An 18,403-nucleotide genomic window follows, 5' to 3' on the forward strand; every position below is an offset into this window, starting at 1 on the left:
GATGTGTGTGCGATGCCGCCTGCCGCAGTGGATTGCAGATGAAGGCTGTTCGTATATCAGAGTCTGAGCCCACTCACGCCCCTGCTGTAGGTGAGTCTCTGGTGAACACGGCAGGGTTCTCGCTTGGATCAAAGCTTTGGGTCAGCGAGCACAACAGAGCGAACAGTGATTCCCCCATTTATCTTTATCATATCGATCTAAAAAATCTACACATCTTTGTTCAAAGGCCAAAAAAAAACTTGACAATATGTTCTATACAGCCCCACTAGTCTAAATACGATATTCTGGCTAATATTGTGTCAAGCAACAAAATACAGCAGTTTTTATCAATATCAGAAGGCGGCCATTTTGCCACTTGCCGTCCAGTGAAAATGACATCCCACATGTTCAAGTCTCAGGAAACAACCAATCACATCTCGGCATCAGGAAACAGGTGAGGTGTGATTGGCCGTTGCCTGAGCCCTGAGGAACTGTGATGTCATCACCAGTCGACAGCAAGTGGCAAAATGGCCGCCCCCTGAGATGTATAAAAGCGGCTGGATTTTGCTACATAACTCATATTCCACAAATGTAATATTAACTCATTCAACCCCAAAAACGTATAAATACGTTTTTGTAAATACTTTGTCCTTCACTCCAAAAAACGTGTTTACACATTTTTGGTTTCTTTTATTATTATTTTTATGCAAGAGCATACAGAAGGCTTTGACGCAGCTTCTGACCTGAAGAGGTCGCTTAAAGCAATGGTAGGTATTACAAAAAACGGCCAGCAGGCGGCAGTAGAGTATAAGATATCAGTCAGGGCCGTGTTGCAACAAGCTCTTTTCCCAAGTGTTTTCAACAGGTTTGTGAAAAAGGATGAAACTTAACTATATTCTAATGCTAATGCTAAAACAGATAGAAATATTATTTTTTCTTGATGAAAGAAGAGACTAATCTTTCTTTTAGTAGGATCCATGTCACGTTCGAGTCACAAAGGTCTAATGCTGCCTTCATGTGGTATCGAAATTATGGTAAATACCAAATGTCGAGTAGAAATTGTACGTGAGTGACCCTCATGTCGAATTTTTCACTTAACAATTTATTTTGATACCCGAGTTTCCGAGAGAACTTTTCAAGCTTCAACATGGCGGAGAGCGCACAAGGATTCATGAATAAAAAGAAATATTAACACTTATACAGGCGTTGTTATCCGCTAGCAGGTTGTTTTAGACTATACACAGTTACGGAGCTTACACAATTCAATGTCTTGTCCTTTACAACTCATTATTTGCAGTAATTGTTCGGTTTTACGAGCAAAGACGACGTCAACTGCCCTGTGTATTTTATTTTTTTCAGAACTCAATCGTAATTAGAAGTGTCCAAGTGGTAGGTCCATCTTTCCCCATAGCACGTGAGTAAATCCAGAGTAAGTTTGACAATATTCAGACAAAAAATGATTGGTTCCATGAAACATGGAAAAGCGAATGTTAGGGAGCAGCCAGGCCAAAACGGTGTTAGGAAACGGGTTGAAACGGTTTTATTTTTTTTTACCCCTAATGTTAACACAAAAATGTTCGGAAAACATATGGATGGATGTGAAAACATGAAGATTGCTCTTAAAGGGATACTCGACTCACTTAGACATTTTCAGTAATAAAAAGTTACGTTTTGTCTGGAATTAATTTGATAACCATCATGGCTCACTTGTTTTCTGGGTTTGGTCATGTGATCCCAAATACCAGCAAGCATTAGCAAAAAAAAAACACCTTGAGTCTTATGCTAGAAAGCAACAAAAAAAAAAGGACTGAAAGCCTACTAGAACAACTGAACTTTCTTTAATTGGGGATAATCAGAGGCACTTTAAATTGTATCAGTTGTGAGCTGACCTTTAACACGAGTTTAATGTGACTAGTTAATTTTGAGCACAGCCACATCACCAATTATAAGAGGGTGTGCACACTTGTGCAAGCAGATTATCCCAGTCTCTTATTTATTTATTTTTTTCAACACTAAGACCTTGCATTCAAACATGGGTGTGTAGACTTTTTAGCACCACTAAAGAGTTCATAATAAAATGTTTGATACGTTTACCGCACCAAACATATCGATAATCCACACGTACACTTATTAAAATACCTTTTAAACCAAAAGAGCAAGCACAAAATATATAGGCAATACAATCTGTGTCTTTAAGAGGCGGGGCCAGCTGACAACATTCTTCAGTCAGCAAACACTTGATGCTTAAGCAACAGCGCTCCTACTGAATACAGTCAAGTACTGCACTCAATTTGACCTAAACCGCTTCCAAGACACTTCAGCAATCAAGTCGGCTTTTCCAAGTCCCAAGATGAAAGCATATTACCATGAAATGGGCATTTTCATCCCTCTTCTGCTGGATTGCGATATTATGGGGGTGTGTCTGCGTGTGTCTGTGTTATCCATCCGAACATTAGCATTGCACCTGTTTCATGGAAATCGCTTGTGTGCTTTTGTTTCTGTGTGTGTAATTTCGCTAACTAACCAAGTGAGCGTGGCAGAGGGCACTCGTTTACAAGCTACAGAAATTAGACATCATGTGACATCTGACTGAGGATCCTTCATTTTCCCTTCAACACAGCAATAAACTGCAGAATCAAAGGTTTCGATTGTATAATAAAAGCATGGACCACCACAGCCCTCTATGCTTGGGTGGCGGTATGACAGGCAAATAACAAAGGAGAGTACAGGCAGTTGTAATAAGACATAGTGGTCAGTCTAGTAAAGAAAAAGGCATTTTAGATTTCCAGTGTCAAACAAGTCTATCATATGTTCGTACATATGCTTAAAAAGCGTACTTTTCATCTTTGAATACAATGAAAAGACGTTCAATTCAGCTCCACCAATGAACTTGTTGGAAGAGCAAAGGGGATGTTTATGGTCAGTGAGGACTAAGCGACACCATCCATCAGCCCTCCAATGTCATCACGTGAAATCCACAGCTGTTCTATTTTGCTGCAATTCCATGCTAAAGTCAGCAGGCAAAACACTCGTCATGTTTCAAATGTCTTTTTCAGAGCTTGGTTTCCAAAGCTGAGCGGCTAGAGTTCATTTTTAGGGAGACACTGACACCTAGTGGCTGTTGGTTAACATTTGCTCGAGCACTTCTGTGTGCAGTACAAAATCCAGGTTTATTTGGCAAACGGCTTTTTTTTCTGATTAAAAGATTTTGGTCTGTGTTCTATGCTTGAAATTTGTTGTTTTTTACTCCCGTAAACAAATTATTTACATATCCTGTACGGTATTATTATTATTATAATGTCGTGTTGATTGATGACTATATTTGTTCAAGAAGAAAATGGCTGCTGCTTTGTGTTGAAACTTTGCATGGTGTAGTATGTATACAAGGGTCTAATTTAATTTTCTAATTTAAATAAAGGTTTCCCAACCTTTATTAGTGTAGATCCGCCTATACTCGTTGTTTGCCAACTGAATTTGCATTTTTATGTTCTTATTTTCAATATTTTTTGTCTGGTTCGCTTTATCGCCTACATCCTGTGTTGTTGGTTTTTTTTTCCCCCCCAGGAAATAAAATACTAAATGTTTATCAACATTTTTTTTTACATTTATTTTTAGGGGCATCGATGTTTTCTCAGTTTACTCACAAAGTTGCTTTCTCTGTGTGAATTGTGTGTTTCGTTGGACACAAAGCTATACTGTACAAAATAAAAACTCTTAAAAATGATGCGAAAAAAAAAACAGTGGGAATGGGATATATTTAACTTAACACTTAAACACAGTAGGCTATGTTTGTTTTTGCTAACATCATCAGCACAGTCAATTTAAAACATTACAAAGGCGGTATAAAGGTAAGCTACAATGTATTTGCTTGTCGACATTGTATTTGAGTGTTTAAGTGTCCACTTACTACTTGTGACTTTAGCCTCAGTAGTCTTGTGACGTCGGCGTCTTCTCGTTAGCCCGGTGGTGCGTTCATGAGCACTCGTTAAATCATTTTTCAAGATTACTTGGTTAATTGTAATAAAGAATAGAATAATTCATTTACTGTAATGTCTTGGATGTGATTTGTAAACTAGCGGTTCTCCAAATTTCTACGGCAAGTAAAATATACTTAAATCTCTATATGAACAACATTAAAATAGTGTAGCATAAGCCAGAGTTAAAAAAAATAAAAAACGAAAGAAAGAAAAAAGAAAACGCGACAGGGGTTGCATGTATTTCTTAAAAAAAAAATGCAGTTATTGAACATTATTAAAATCAAGTATTATACAGATTATCCACCCATTAATTGGATATTAAATTGATTTGGCATTAGGTGAGGTACAACCTGGTATTTTTTATGATTAATAATGACGTTTGAATACGGGTAGCTGACTTTTGTTATAGCACCGATTAAAAAAAAAAAATACAAAAAGTGCACAAGAAAACACAAAGAGAATGGAGTCACAATGTGTGTACAATATATGTAATGTTCTACATTTTCATTTTACGTTCCATCGTTACCGGAGGATCCTCTTTACCGTACTGTGTGGTAGTGCCATTAATCTCCAGCAGGTGGTGGTGTCATACAACAAAGTTTTACTGAGTAGTTTGCCCTGTCCGTTAATAACACTACGTATTATTAATATTTACTGATTTCAGGACAATTTAGAGTATTCAATGAACCTAAAGTTTATAGTTTTAGATTAGCTAACATTTTGCACAGAACAGTTCTTGCATATTCTTCTCTTCACACTGCAAACACTAAAATAAAATTTCATAAAATTATTTCTCGATATATTTTTATCAGGCAGTTTTCATGTGTAAGAGTATTTCACTTACTTCAAGCCCTTTTTCGGAACAAAAATTAATAAAAAAACAAAAAAATCTTAGTATAACTTTACGTCACAGCACTAGTTAAATAATTATATGGATATATAAATATTCGTCCTCTATAATGGCAGATCATTTTGCATAAAATTAAGTTGTAGTCTATTTCGTTACTTTGTTCTTTTTTTTTTTTTCCAATGGTATGAGTTTTCTCCTCTGCGTGCATGGTCGACGTGCTGCATCAAAATTATGTAACGTGAGGAGACGCAGAAGATAATTTCAGGTGCACGACTTATTATCACCGAGTGAACTCCCAAGACTGTTAATTGTGCATGTGAACAAAAGTGGGGAGGAAAAACCTTCAGTGAATGTCGGATTTGGAATGAGGCGGATATTTTCGCGCGGATCCCTCTGCAGAGTGGAGGCACCATATGAGAGCACGTCAGAGGTGCACTTGATCCCTGCTGTCACATGGACCCGCTCAGAACCTCACAAGCGGACCGAGAAGGAGCAACACTCTCATTTTGAAAGTAAGCCTGCTTTATCCTTCCCTCCTCTTTTTTAAGTTTTTTTTTTCTTCTTCTTCAAGTGAAAAAAAAAGAGTTGGGGGGAGGACAGCAATGGCTTGGCCGTGCATCAGCAGAGTGTGCTGCCTGGCTCGGTTCTGGAACCAATTCGACAAATCGGACCTTTCCGTGCCGCTCACCATCCAGAACTACTCGGACATCTCCGAGCAGGAGGTGCGATCCGTCACCAAGCAGGTATCCTGCCCGCCCTCGGTCCCCGGACCGCGAGGAGCCGCCGGCGGCTCCCCGAGCCGAGGCTCATTCAGGGCGCGCAGGGAGCCCAGCTACAAGCCCCGCGAGGACTACCAACCCCCGGGGGTGCCTTTCCCCGGCGTCACGCAGTACAAGCAGGACTACAAACCCTGGCCCATTCCCAAGAAGGACCACTACCCTTGGATCAGTAATGGGGGCGGCCCGGGGGAAAGGTTGGAGGTGAAAGAGGAGGACAGGAGCAGCTCCTACAGGTAGAACACAAGTCGCACCCACGGCACTTGACGTGGTTGAAATTAGGTCCATTCTATTTTGTAGAGAACTGGAGATTTTATGCTCTTCCCCTCAGCCCCCTAATGAAATTTGAAATAACTGTCGCTATTTGTTTACCTGAAATTCTCATTCATAATTTAACATCTTGCATTGACATTACAAAAAAAAAAAAAAAAAAAAAAAAAATCTATTCTTCCATCTTTATGGGACAGGTTTGTAAAGTGTATATATTCAGTATTCCCTTATCAACAATTCGACAAGAACCCACAAAGTACCGCCCATGTACTGATTTTATTATTTATATTTTGAAGCTGTATGCATAATAGTGCGACAACATAGGCATGTGGGGTGCTGGTATTATTTTTGTCCACTTGGGGTCGCCATTTTCACATTGCACACTGTAGTATCTGTGACATTGAATGTGTGTGGCTTTAAAAGGTTGGGTTTGCCCCGTTAAAGTGATGTAAAAGTATAGAATGGGCTCAGGTCAATGTAGTGGCGATCCTGCCATTAGGTGGATTAGGCAGATGCTAGCGGCGCTCGTGAGCGAAAAGGGTGACAGGGAGACGTTTGTTTTGTTTTGTTTTGAATCCTCAAAAGCTGTTCCGGTGAGCGCTGCTCATTCACGGATTTACATATAGTATGGAAGCCCTGCGCTCAACACATCACCATGCCCACGCATAATCCAGTATTCATATAAATCTGCGCTTTGCGAGAAAAGCGCACGTCATTCAAGTCGCCGCCAGTAAACGTGACGCTACCTAGCCCGATGCTAGCCGACCCACACTCGTGTACAACCATAGCGCTTTAGTTAAGAAAATGAAATGAAACTATGCTGTCCTGGCTCAAAGCTTAAAAAAAAAAAAAAAAGATCACGGTCAGACCTTCAGGTGGATTCGCAGGCTGATACATCACGGACGTGATAAATAAACTGGGCTGCTCATGCTGTAGCGAAAAGCCATCTTGCGTTGCCACACTTAGTTATCCTGCCTTCACGTGCTATGGGGAAGATGGACGTTACCACTCAGAAGCTCCTAATTACGACAGTTCTGTTCATGTGATTCTGTTGTTATAGAAAAATTGTGTGCTACATAATTGTGTAGATTCTAAAACAGCCCGCTGTGCTAGCGGAACGTTAACGCCCTTATAAGTGTTAATATTTCTTGCCATTCACAAATCCTTGTGCGCTCTCCGCCATGTTGAAATTTGAAAAGTTCTCTCAACTCGGAAACTCAGGTAAAAAAAAATTAAAAAAATTCCCAGTTCTCCAGTAGAAAATACGACATGAGGGGGCGTTCACGTGCCATTTTCTACTCGACATGTGGCATTTACCATAATTACGATATCACATGAAGGCAGCATAATTGTATTTTCCGCAGCATACTTTGCACGTTATTTTCTTCCTTTACAGTAAAAATACCACTGGGTGACGTCCTGTTGTACCAATACGTATAAAATAAGTGTGGGAGATGCTCTAAATGGAGATTTCATCAGTAAGAATGTGAATATTAAATGTTCTCTCATAAGGTATTTTTCCGAGTTCTACTCAGATTGGTCTGCATCATCAGAACCATCAACAGAAATCCTGCCTAGGGTGCCAAGTTGCTTAGGAACGCCACTGGGTCAATGGCTAGCTGCTAACTGGCTAACCTGCTAGCTAGTCTGCCTGTTGAGTGCCTCTGTGCGAATGTCACTTTCAGCTGTGTCTAATCTTAACCAGCTAACGAAGAGATCACAATTGGCGCTAAACTACTATATTAAAGTAACTAAGATAAAATCAATTAAATTATTGCACTTTATCTTCATTTCTTCTAGTGTGAAATGATAACAAAACTCTTACTTCTTGGTTCATGCTAAATTGCTACGCGCTAGTCTGCAGTTATTAGTCCATATGGAAACGTCACCGCATAATCCTGTGACATGAAAATTCCTGAATGTAAAATTCGAGCACGAGCCATTAAGCCATTTCTTCTACAAAAAGAGCAACGTCGAAACTGCTAGAGACCAGCTCTTTAATTTCTGTCCCAATATTTTTGTCTAAATTGTACACCCCTGAGTGTATAAGAACTTGTGTTAATGTTGGAGAGGCTAATTTGGTCTAATTTGGTAATATTGCCTGTATGAAAAATAAATAAATAAATAAATACATACATACATACATAAATACAATTGACGTGGTTTCAAAACCTTCATGCTTTCGATAAAATGCCAAACAAAACCAGACAGGAAAAGCCCACTAGAACAGCTAACCTATTGTGAGTTAATCATATTTTTGATACATCACTCTTCCCTCAGACAAGAGTGCAAGCCATGGTTGAAAAGCAGCAGGAAACAACCTTCAGACTCCCCCCACGTCCCACCCGAGACGAGCTACCAGGCCGCCTACAACGGTGAAGCCCACCGGTCCATCGCCTCTGCCAGCTCCAACGTACAGCCCGCCTCCGTCCCCCGGCCCGTCCTGGTGCAAGCCGGCCCCTCTTACAACCCGCTGGTCCTGTATGGCGTCCAGCATGACAAGACTGAGCTCAGCACGTCAACAAAGGCTCAGGTGAGCATACTCGGTCATGTCCCCAATGTTTCTTCATTATTCTCCATCTTCATCTTGACAACTCGGGATGATTCCACGCTGCTGGGGCACCCCAGAGTAGTGATGCGGCAGAATGTGTCTCAAAGTGACCCAGCGCTTTAAACCAGGCCACATTAGGTAACACATTTGGTTGACCTCAATAGTGCACACTTTGAGACAAGATCAGGAAGGAAGCAGATATTCCTTCCAGTGTGCTTTAAAGTCATATTCACGAAGAATATTAAGAGATGTCCGACATAGCAAAGTGTACTAATATTGTATATATACTGTATATTTGCAGTAGTAATATTAAACTGTAAAATACAACATAAAATACATTTAGTGGGAAAGTCAACCCCCAATTTTTTTTTTTTTTTTTGACAGTAATATTTATTCTGGTTAATATTACATTAGTGGAATATAAGCAGCAAAATCCAGCCATTTTTATCCATCTCAGGGGGGGTGGCCATTTTGCCACTTGCTGTCGAATGAAGATGACATCACAGTTGCTCAGGTAACAACCAATCACAGCTCAGCTTCAGAAAACATGCGAGTTGTGATTTGTCGTTGCCCGAGCAACTGTGATGTCATCTTTTTCATTAAAAGCCGAAGTCAACCTGAAACATTTCTTGACAATAATGTTATATGTGACCTGACTAGTCCAAACATGACATTCTGATGAACTCTTTTACCGCCAAAAACGTTTAATGACGTATGCTAAAATCCCAATGAATGCCACTATAAACGTTAATTGACGTTTACTACGTTTCTTTTTTGTTGTTTTTTCCTCAATGGGAAGTGCAACGTCTTGCGCAGCACTGCCTTGTCAATGGGGTTGTGAAATCAAAAACACCCACTAACTATGGCCAGCAGATGGCAGCATTGTATCTCTTTTCAATGGGCTCCCGGTGTATCAAATTACAGTGAAACATGATGAATCTGATGAAATAGAACGTTTTCAAGGATGACATGAATGATGAAAGCATTTATCACATTAAATCTAATTCACAGAGCGTCACTAAACAAAAAAATATTAGTGTCAAAGTCAGTGTTGTGCACAAAATGTATCTTTTCATAAAAAGCTTGTTTTCGCTTTATTTTTTTTCTATTTTCACTGATGTCACTCAAATTACTTATGTTCAAATGATGATTACTAAAGAATGGAATAAGGTAGAAATGTACTTTTTTTTCTAATAAAAGAGTGGAATCCAATCTTTCATATGGTAGCCATTAGAGGTGTGCAAAATTTCCGATTCTTAGATTATTCACGATTCGGCCGTGGAACAATCGAGAACGATTCACAAACGTCCAAATTCCGATTATATAAATATGCCAAGGGAAGCGAAACTAAAGTGAACCGGAGCGAAAAGTACGCGGAACTGAAACGTAGTAGCGCGCACGGTCTTCGGGACGCTTTTGGGACGGACCCGCCTCGAGATTCAAAACAACAACAAGCATGGCCGAGCTGACCAACCCACCTCTTCGTGAGATCAGACCTGCTCCGAAAAGGCAAACAACTTCAGGCGGAAGTATCAGCTAGCTGGCTGCAGTGCGTCGGTTAGCGTTCTACAGGGCGCCGCGCAGTGATACGAACGAACGAACAGAAAAGTAGTGGCTGGCGGTAATGGCGTCTGACTTTATTCAGAAAAGAGTATTGTGGTGGAAATGTATCACGCTTTTGAAAACAAAAAGTTTTTAGAAGAAAAACGCTTTATTTCCGAGACCCCAGCCAGCTTGGTGGACTATTTTCCTCTCGTCCAACGCCGAAGTCAGTGTTGATCGCACACACGGGAGGTGAGGATCAAATTGAGATTCATGTTAAAAAACCCGAACGATCCCATTAATGTTTACACGTTCATGTTTACACAAGTTAAAAAGCAGAAAAGCACTTGAGGTATTTTTTTTTTTTTGTACCTCTGAGAAACTTTAATGTTTACATGTTCATCTTTACACAACTTAAAAAGCAGGAAAGCACTTTTTTATTATTTTTTTTAGGCATTTGTATTGAAGTAGTAGTTCACATTGTCTTTCATTTATACCTCAGTGCACTTTTGAGTGGATAAAAATAATATATTTTTGCTCAATGCTATGTTTTATTCTGTTGAAGACTGAATATACTTAAAAGCTGTTGTTACAGAATGAGGACTTGAGTATTTTATTTACTGTTTTGACCTGTTAACTTGATACTGAAATAGTAGTTTATTTAGGCCTGAGAGGACTTTTGTACTATTTTTGTAACTAATGTACGAAACATTAAAAGCACCAAAATACATTGTTTTTTTTCTGCTGCCTGGGGGGGAATCAATAATCGTTTTATAATCGAATCGTAGCCTCTGAATCGTAATCGCAATCGAATCGTGAGGTGCCCCAAGATTCCCACCTCTAGTAGCCATGTTTATGTAGTCATGGCGCACAATATTCTGTTTGCCTTGAAAGATGAGTGAAAATGCTTGAAATCGGCTGGCAATGTCGTTTTGTTTTTTTTGTTTTTTTTTGATAACGTGTGTCAGTAAAAGAGTTAATATTACATTTGGAAGTAAGAGTTCCGAAGCAAAATCCAGCCATTTTTTTCCGTCTCAGGGGGCTCACAAGCTGTGATTGGTCGTTGCCTGAGCAACTGTGATGTCATCTTCAGTCGACAGTAAGTGGCAAAATGGCCGCCCCTGAGACGGAAAAAAAAATGGCTGGATTTTGCTTCATAACTTTTACTCCCAAATGGAATATTAATCAGAATGTAATGTTTAGACTAGTGAGGTCACATCTAATATATTATTGTCAAGAAATGTTTAAGGTTGGGTTCCACTTTTAATGAAAAAACATACACTGTACTTTCCTTCCCGATAATATTGAAGGCTTCAAATATCACACCCCGACCTGATTTTGGGCTGCCTGCTATAATGAGAAAGCCCCAGAGAAACAGATGTGTACGCTCAAATTGAAATTTGAACGGCAGACAAAGCTGAAATAATGGATAAGAAGGTGACAGGATTTGTGTGCCAAGCTGGCGACTCATTAGTGCATGGACAACGTTCCAGATTAGATTGGGATAAAACTCCCACCATCCCCGACTGGCTGGCTGCTGTCACGTTGGTCTTCTGTCTGTGGCAACACAAAACTGTGAGGAATCTTTTTACATTTCATTAGCCTAATAGCATAATTGCCCGAGCCATTTTTGGATGTTGTCGGAAAACGAATAAAACATCAAATTTGACAGAAAAAGAGACAAGTTGCCTCGATTCAATTTTCGGGTATTAGAATGACCTGAATGACTGAGAATCAGCACAGACATAAACAAAAACAAGCACATCATGTTTATTTATTTTTTTTAGAACTGTATATTGGAAGAGAATTATTGCCAGGGAAGAAGAAAAAAAAAAAAAAGGTTGGCAAGATTCTCACTTCAATCTCTTCTCACTTTAATGTCAGAATTCTAACATTAAAGAGAGAATTGTTAAACTGACAACGGCCAGATGGATATGCGCTTCACTCAAATGAGTTCTCTGCAATATCCATCTGGTATCTCTCCACAGTAATTTGGTCGGGAAAGGCGGGACATTCTGTACAATAATTTGAGCTGATTGGACGATGCGGCATTCTACACGTTTGTTTTAACCAATCACGGCCACGGGTGAAAATTTCGTCTGTTTGTTAGCTCCGGCGTTGGCTTCCTGGTTTTGTCACAGTTGCATGTCCCGCCCCCAAACACAATGTCGCTCTGTGATTGGGTGGCTCGGATCGGCGGATATCAACAGGAGCGGTACAAGATGTATTCGCCGCGAGAATTCATCTAGCGAGAGCAAGGTTAGAGAATCGTAGTAGTGCTAATGGTCAGAATTTTGACTTTAAAGTGAGAATATAAATAGTACAAAATCTAATAAAGTCAGAATTCTGAGATTAAAGAGAGAATTCTCACTTTGAAGTGATAATTCTGAGATTTAAGTCAGAATTAAAGTCAGAATTATGAGGTTAAAGTCAGGTAGTGCCAACATTTTTTTTCTTCTTCTTCACTGGCTGATGCACATCACTCACCAGTTTAGGCCCCGCCCTTTAAAAGCCACACACAATCAAAGTCAAAAATACGACGGTGTAGACTCTATTAATCAATGGCTTAATTGGTGGAATACTTAATTCTTAAAATATTTAAAAAGCTGCAGTCCCTAGTCCAATACACTTTAAATGAATAATTTTTAAGTGGAGTATGTTTTTTTTCCCCCGCTGATACTTAAGCACATTAATGGTCAAACTTTGTATAATGCTACAATACATCATGAAGGTACTTGGAGAGGCAACATTGTTTGTTTTTTGTTTGTTTTTTTCGGTGGTACCAGGTGCAAATAAGTTTAAAAACCACTAACTTTGGGCAATTATGCTATTAGGCTAACAATTTACACAAAGTGTCATTTGGCAACTCACGCTAGTCGAAGATGAACTAGTTTGACCCTTCGGTGGTCTGCATAATTCTCTCTGTGATGTTCAATCATATGTTAGTGCTGTAGGGGGTGTGACGGAATGAAAGAGGAGGGAGGTCAACGGCAGGGCACACACTCTATTATTCGGAGTGGCCCGGTTAGCGAGGGGAAGCGATAGCGACGAGGCCGCAACCATCAACTTACTTAATCGTCGGAAGAACGTCTGCGAGGTCAGCTCTCATTGGCTCACAATCTGTTATGGAGTTCATCCCAAAGGTGTTTCTTGCACAACAACTGGGGTAGAGTCACGCTGGAACAGAAAAGGGTCTCCCTCCGAAACTGCTATACTACAAGTAGATGAAGCTTAAATTTAAACAAAGTCCCAAATGAGTGGCTGCAATTAAAATCTGACCTTGATGATGAAGACGTTAAGCAGCCATGAATCATCACATCAGCATACTTGCAGTATGTAAAATCCACTTTGACGCTTTTGTGTCACTCTTCTAGTCTATTTAAGCTTGTTGATGACACAGTAAGCGGAATGATTCGGAAAATCTGACAAGTATATAAAATCAAAAGAGTGAACAATTAAGTACCAGCTCTCAAACACTGTAGGATTTCCCACGAGGTCGTCGCAAACGCTAGCCTCTAGCTAAGCTAACAGCTAAGCTAACAGCTAAGCTAACAAGCGAGGGTTGCGCTAAATAATCACTGATGCGACTTAACTTAAGACAGTGAAGTTCTCATATGCTGGAGTCTGGACAGACTTTTTGCCATGCCCAAAATAATGTGGACAAAAAATCTTCACAATTCAATCCTATGTAGTTAAACATCTTCAAATATATAAATGTTACAGTATATTTTCAGTTCATCCTGAAATTTCACCTCAAAGCGCAATTAGCATATCCTGAACTTTTTGTGAGTATTAAAAAGTACGGTCAAGTCAAAAACATCTCTGTTGACATGCAGCAGGTAGTACAATAAACCCTGACTGTTAAACTTATTCAGCCAATCGGAAGCCTGAACTGTCATTTCCTAGAAAAGAGACAAGAATCAGAAGAGTTATGATGCATTCGAGGATGGTCGGAAGTCGGACTTTTCCGAGTTCAAACCAGGAAGTGTGTACGGGAACGCCCGCTTGAACTCGGAAATTCCACTTGCGAAGTCGGAAGAAAAAAAGGACGCCGACTTCACTGGCGGACCACAATGTGACGTCACTCTGAATGGCAAAACACAATTTACTCGAGTATAAAACTAGATAGCTTTCTTCATTCATAAATATTCACCATAACTTCACGTAACGCAACGTACGTGACAGTATTGCCGCTATATCCCTGCATGAAATTATACAGTAAACTACTTAAACTGTATGGAATGCTTATAAAATAAGATTAAAACAATAAATGAAGCAAAATTGTAAAAAGGTAAGTTTTCTAGAGGTCAAAATGAGTTTTGAGGACCAAAATAAAAAAAAAACAATTTATCACTATCCGCCATTTTGGTTGTTTACTTTCAGGTCTGAACTGGGAAGTTTCAACTCAGATATTTCCGACTTCCGACCATCCTCGAATGCAGCATTACTCTTGAAAATCAAATTTATTCAAGTGAAATAGCACAAAGTTCCGTAGTAGGAGCTTCGCAATTAAGCGGTTGCAGGTTTGAATCCCAACTCCAACATGTTTTCCCTGTGCTTGCGTGGGTTTTCCTTCCACATTCCAAAAACATGGCAGGTTTAAATTATTGTTTATTTTGTGCAACTCACCTTTTTCTACTGCAGATTATAAAAGAACGGAAAAAGGCCTAGTCAAACGTTTTCTCTGGTGAAAGAAGAGTCTATTCAATCATTTGCTAGATTCAAAGTATATCGTCATCAAAAACGATATCCTGTGGATCTTGAAAATGTCAATATGCTGTAAAATGGCTGGCAAGTAAATGATTATTAAACAACAGCAATCACTTTGACATAAGACAATCCCAAAACACATTAATAAAAACATATAAATAGTCACTGAAATTTGACCATAAAAGAGGAAAACACGAATTATACTTTTCAAAAGTATCTATGTGTGGTCATGGCCTTCCATTTGCCGTATGCGAGCACATCACAAGGCAAAGCGATTTGCATGTGCACAGACCGTGTAATCCGTGTCAGACATGAGCAAGACAAAACAAAATTGCTGATGAACTCATTTAGGATGCAGGGTGACGAACAACTCGGCTTCACTTGCAAACGGCGCACGGCGGCTCCGTTTCCAGAGCAGCACTAAAGAGGGGAAAAAAAAAAAAATCCGAACGCTTGTGGGCCAATGCAGCACTTCTTTGATATTTTTATCCATTGTCCTGCTTTCTTGGTCTATCTGCAGGCCTCGTGACAGGCTTTCGCTCTCATTATTTTCTCTGGCTTGGACCTCTTCCCCTTTCCCACGCTGCCCGGGAGCACACAAGGGCATCCCGTGCCAATTTGGCAAAGGGGAAAGACAAAATAAGCGTTTGGGGAAAGCCAGAAAATTTGGAATGAAGTAATGAGGTGTAAAGATACAAGAAACCAATTCATCAAAATATTCATCCATCAAGCATTGTGGTGTAGTTGCTTCATTTTATCATGCTTTCACTTTTGTAGAAGTTGGGGGAAACACAAATTTCTTATTCAGCGTATTCAGGGTTGGATGATAAAGTACACAAAAAAAAAAAAAAAAAAAAAAAACTCACTAAATGGTCCTTATCTTACAACAGAGTTCCGAATTTGTCTGAATGCACCAGAGTCTATTACTAACTTAATGCTCGTGCAGTCAAAATGCTTCTAGGCCATAAATATAAAACAATAAAGCAGCGGTGCCTTGAGAATACACGTGATCCGAGATACAAGCTTGTCATTGGGCCAATATTTTGCTTTGACTTGCGAGTGGAAACTATTACAGTTAACTAAAATTACTGAAATAACTAGGGGTGTCAGGCGATTAAAATTTTTATTTGTAATGAATCGCATGACATCAATAGTTAACTCGCGATTAATCGCACATTTTCTATCTGTTCTAAATGTACAATATATTTTTTTCCAAGTTTTCTTGTTAACATTAAAGTGAGAAAAATGTATCTTTTCATCATTGACACAGTAATTTCATAAAAATTCCTAAAATTAAGTTAAGATTAAAAAGATGTACTGTAAACAAAAACGAGTGTGCTATTGATTTGTGTTTAGGTCGTTTTCTGCCACTAGATGGCAGAATTTCATTTGTAAGACTGACAGCTCAGTGTATTTTTGTTGCATATTAAGAGCTATCTATCTTGAACATGACATAACTTGTGAAATTCTGCACATTTTTAAAATTGTAAAATACAACTTGCCCCCAGTCTCCACAAATATATGCATTAATATTACATTAATTTACTGCTAAATTTTGATGTGGACGTGTCTGCTGCGTTGCGACTGGAATTCCCCCAGTAAAGGCTTCCTCAAGTCAGGGGCGGTCATTAAATCGTGCATTAAAAAAGAAAATAGTGGTGGCGTTAAAAGGAACTTTAAATTAACGCACTAATTTTGACACCCCTAGAAATAACTAAAACTAAAATTGAAAAAAAAAAACACCAAAAATTACCGCTGTTTTTATCCTTCTCAAAGGGCGGCCATTTTGCTACTTGCTGTCAACTGAAAATGACATCACAGTTACTCAGGTAACAACCAATCACGACTCAGCTGTTTTCTGAGTTTGTTCATGTAACATTCATAAGCTAAGCAACGATTGGTCGTTCGTTACCTGATCCCTGAGTAACTAATGTCATTTTCAGTCCACAGCAAGTGGCAAACTGGCCGCCCACTGAGATGGATAATAACAGCTGGATTTTGCTGCTTAATTCATATTCCACAAACGCAGCATTAATCAGAATGAGGAATGTAAACATCCAAACATCACAATACAATATTTTTACGATATGAAGGTCACAATACGATTACAACATTATCACGATATTGTTGGGAGGGGGGGCAATATTTAAATAAGATCACAATATTGTTAAAAAAAAAAAAAAAAGTGCCCCCGTACAAGTTGCATTGCTCATCTGAGGACTGTTTGTGAAATTACAAATTTTATATATTTTGATTGTGGCCCGGCTGATGAATTAGTCCGACATTACATTTTTTATTTATTTTTTATTTTTTTATGCTTTACAAAATCATCTTGCGGGCCGGATTAAACCCCTTTGCGGGCCGGATTAAACCCCTTTGCGGGCCTGATCCGGCCCGCGGGCCTTTTGTTTGACACCCCTGTTTTAAGCAGACGTGCTCCTTTTAAATATTGTGAACCTGACGACGACGATATTGTGGCAGTTTTAATATCACGATATCACGATATTGCCCTTTATCGTTACATCCCTAATCAGAAGGTCTGTGTTTAGACACCGTGTTTTGCACACAAAATATTATTGCAAAGAGTTTTGCAATCATTTGTCATTGAAATTTTATGTATCAGTACTAGCGGTATCGAACATCCCTCATCATGATGATGGTACTTGGAGAGCTAAGTATTTTTGGAGGTGTAAAAAGTTTGCGAAGCAATGAGAGGAATAACGGATCGGGACAAAGTGGAGAGGCAGAACAGGCTGCTGCATTGAAAGCACAAAAGATGGGGGTTTGTGTGTATGTGTGGGAGGGGGTGACTACACTAACACGCGCACACACTGTGCTTTTTTATCAAGCCTTCCCTCACCACCCACCCAAGGGCTTCCGGGACCGCGAGCCCACCACGCCGCCTCTCTGATGCTCACATGAAACGAACTCGGCAGCAATGAAGTTAAAATAACTTTGACCCAATTTGACTGCGACACATTTGATCATGGCGAGAAGGAAAAGAGAATGCGTCTTGATGTTTGTGGTGTTTCTCCAAAGCAGGAGCATCTGGTGAGGACCAAGCTGCCACCAAACCCTTCTGCCGTTTTCCAAAGCGGACCGCGAGCCTTTTAACACGGGACAGAAGAATGTCTTTGGAAATCTATGCAAGGGAACGCGTCAGGAGAGACCCCTGCAGAGCGCGCTGGAAGATGATGACATCACACGGTGACCCCGCCCCCTTTAAAGTCTGCTCCAGTTGCTATGGAATTGAATATGCATGTGAGTGACTAGCCTGTTTTGTTTTGACACAACAAGAAATCAAAACTGTGTGTTTCCTGTATAAACATGTGTATGCTCTTAATTTGGTTTGGGGTTTTAGCAGTTAAAAAATTTGTTATTTCATTTCTTTGTTTGGGAACTTGTCGCAGAACTATGATTTTGTCAATCTATTGGAAAAATCTAAGTATGATGTGGATGAAATAAAAACGATTAGGTTCTTCTGAGCACTTGTCCTTCTATTTTTTTCAAAGTACTGCTTACACTAAAAAATATGAATGAACAGAGTTGCTTACAGTGGAAAGTCAAACTCCTCAAAAAGCCATACAGTGGATGAAAAAGTCGACACATTGAGGGGAAAAAAAAAAAAAAAGTGACCGTAATAATTTAGCAAATCAACTTTTTCCCACCATTAACTAATTTGCTCCCAAAAACCTATAAATATGTTCTATTTAAAATGTTTTAAGTGTCCCAAAGACGTACTTATACG

At 39.5% G+C, this 18,403-nt stretch overlaps 1 protein-coding gene across 2 annotated transcripts; it reads left to right on the forward strand.

Moving 5' to 3' along the window:
- Positions 1-5,000: 5,000 nt before the first annotated feature.
- map6d1 (MAP6 domain containing 1) lies at positions 5,001-18,140 on the forward strand. Of its 2 annotated transcripts, none has more exons than XM_077515524.1 (3): positions 5,001-5,818; positions 8,133-8,385; positions 17,695-18,140. In XM_077515524.1, exons 1-3 carry the CDS (start codon positions 5,409-5,411, stop codon positions 17,767-17,769), a joined length of 738 nt encoding a protein of 245 aa, XP_077371650.1. In that variant the 5' UTR covers positions 5,001-5,408; the 3' UTR covers positions 17,770-18,140. The 2 variants fall into 2 exon arrangements, with proteins under 2 accessions (XP_077371650.1, XP_077371658.1); XM_077515532.1 differs by having other exon boundaries at positions 17,698-18,140.
- Positions 18,141-18,403: the final 263 nt, after the last annotated feature.

The sequence above is a fragment of the Festucalex cinctus genome, chromosome 1 (genome assembly GCF_051991245.1).
Source record: "Festucalex cinctus isolate MCC-2025b chromosome 1, RoL_Fcin_1.0, whole genome shotgun sequence".
In the NCBI taxonomy this organism is placed as follows: Eukaryota; Metazoa; Chordata; class Actinopteri; order Syngnathiformes; family Syngnathidae; genus Festucalex; species Festucalex cinctus.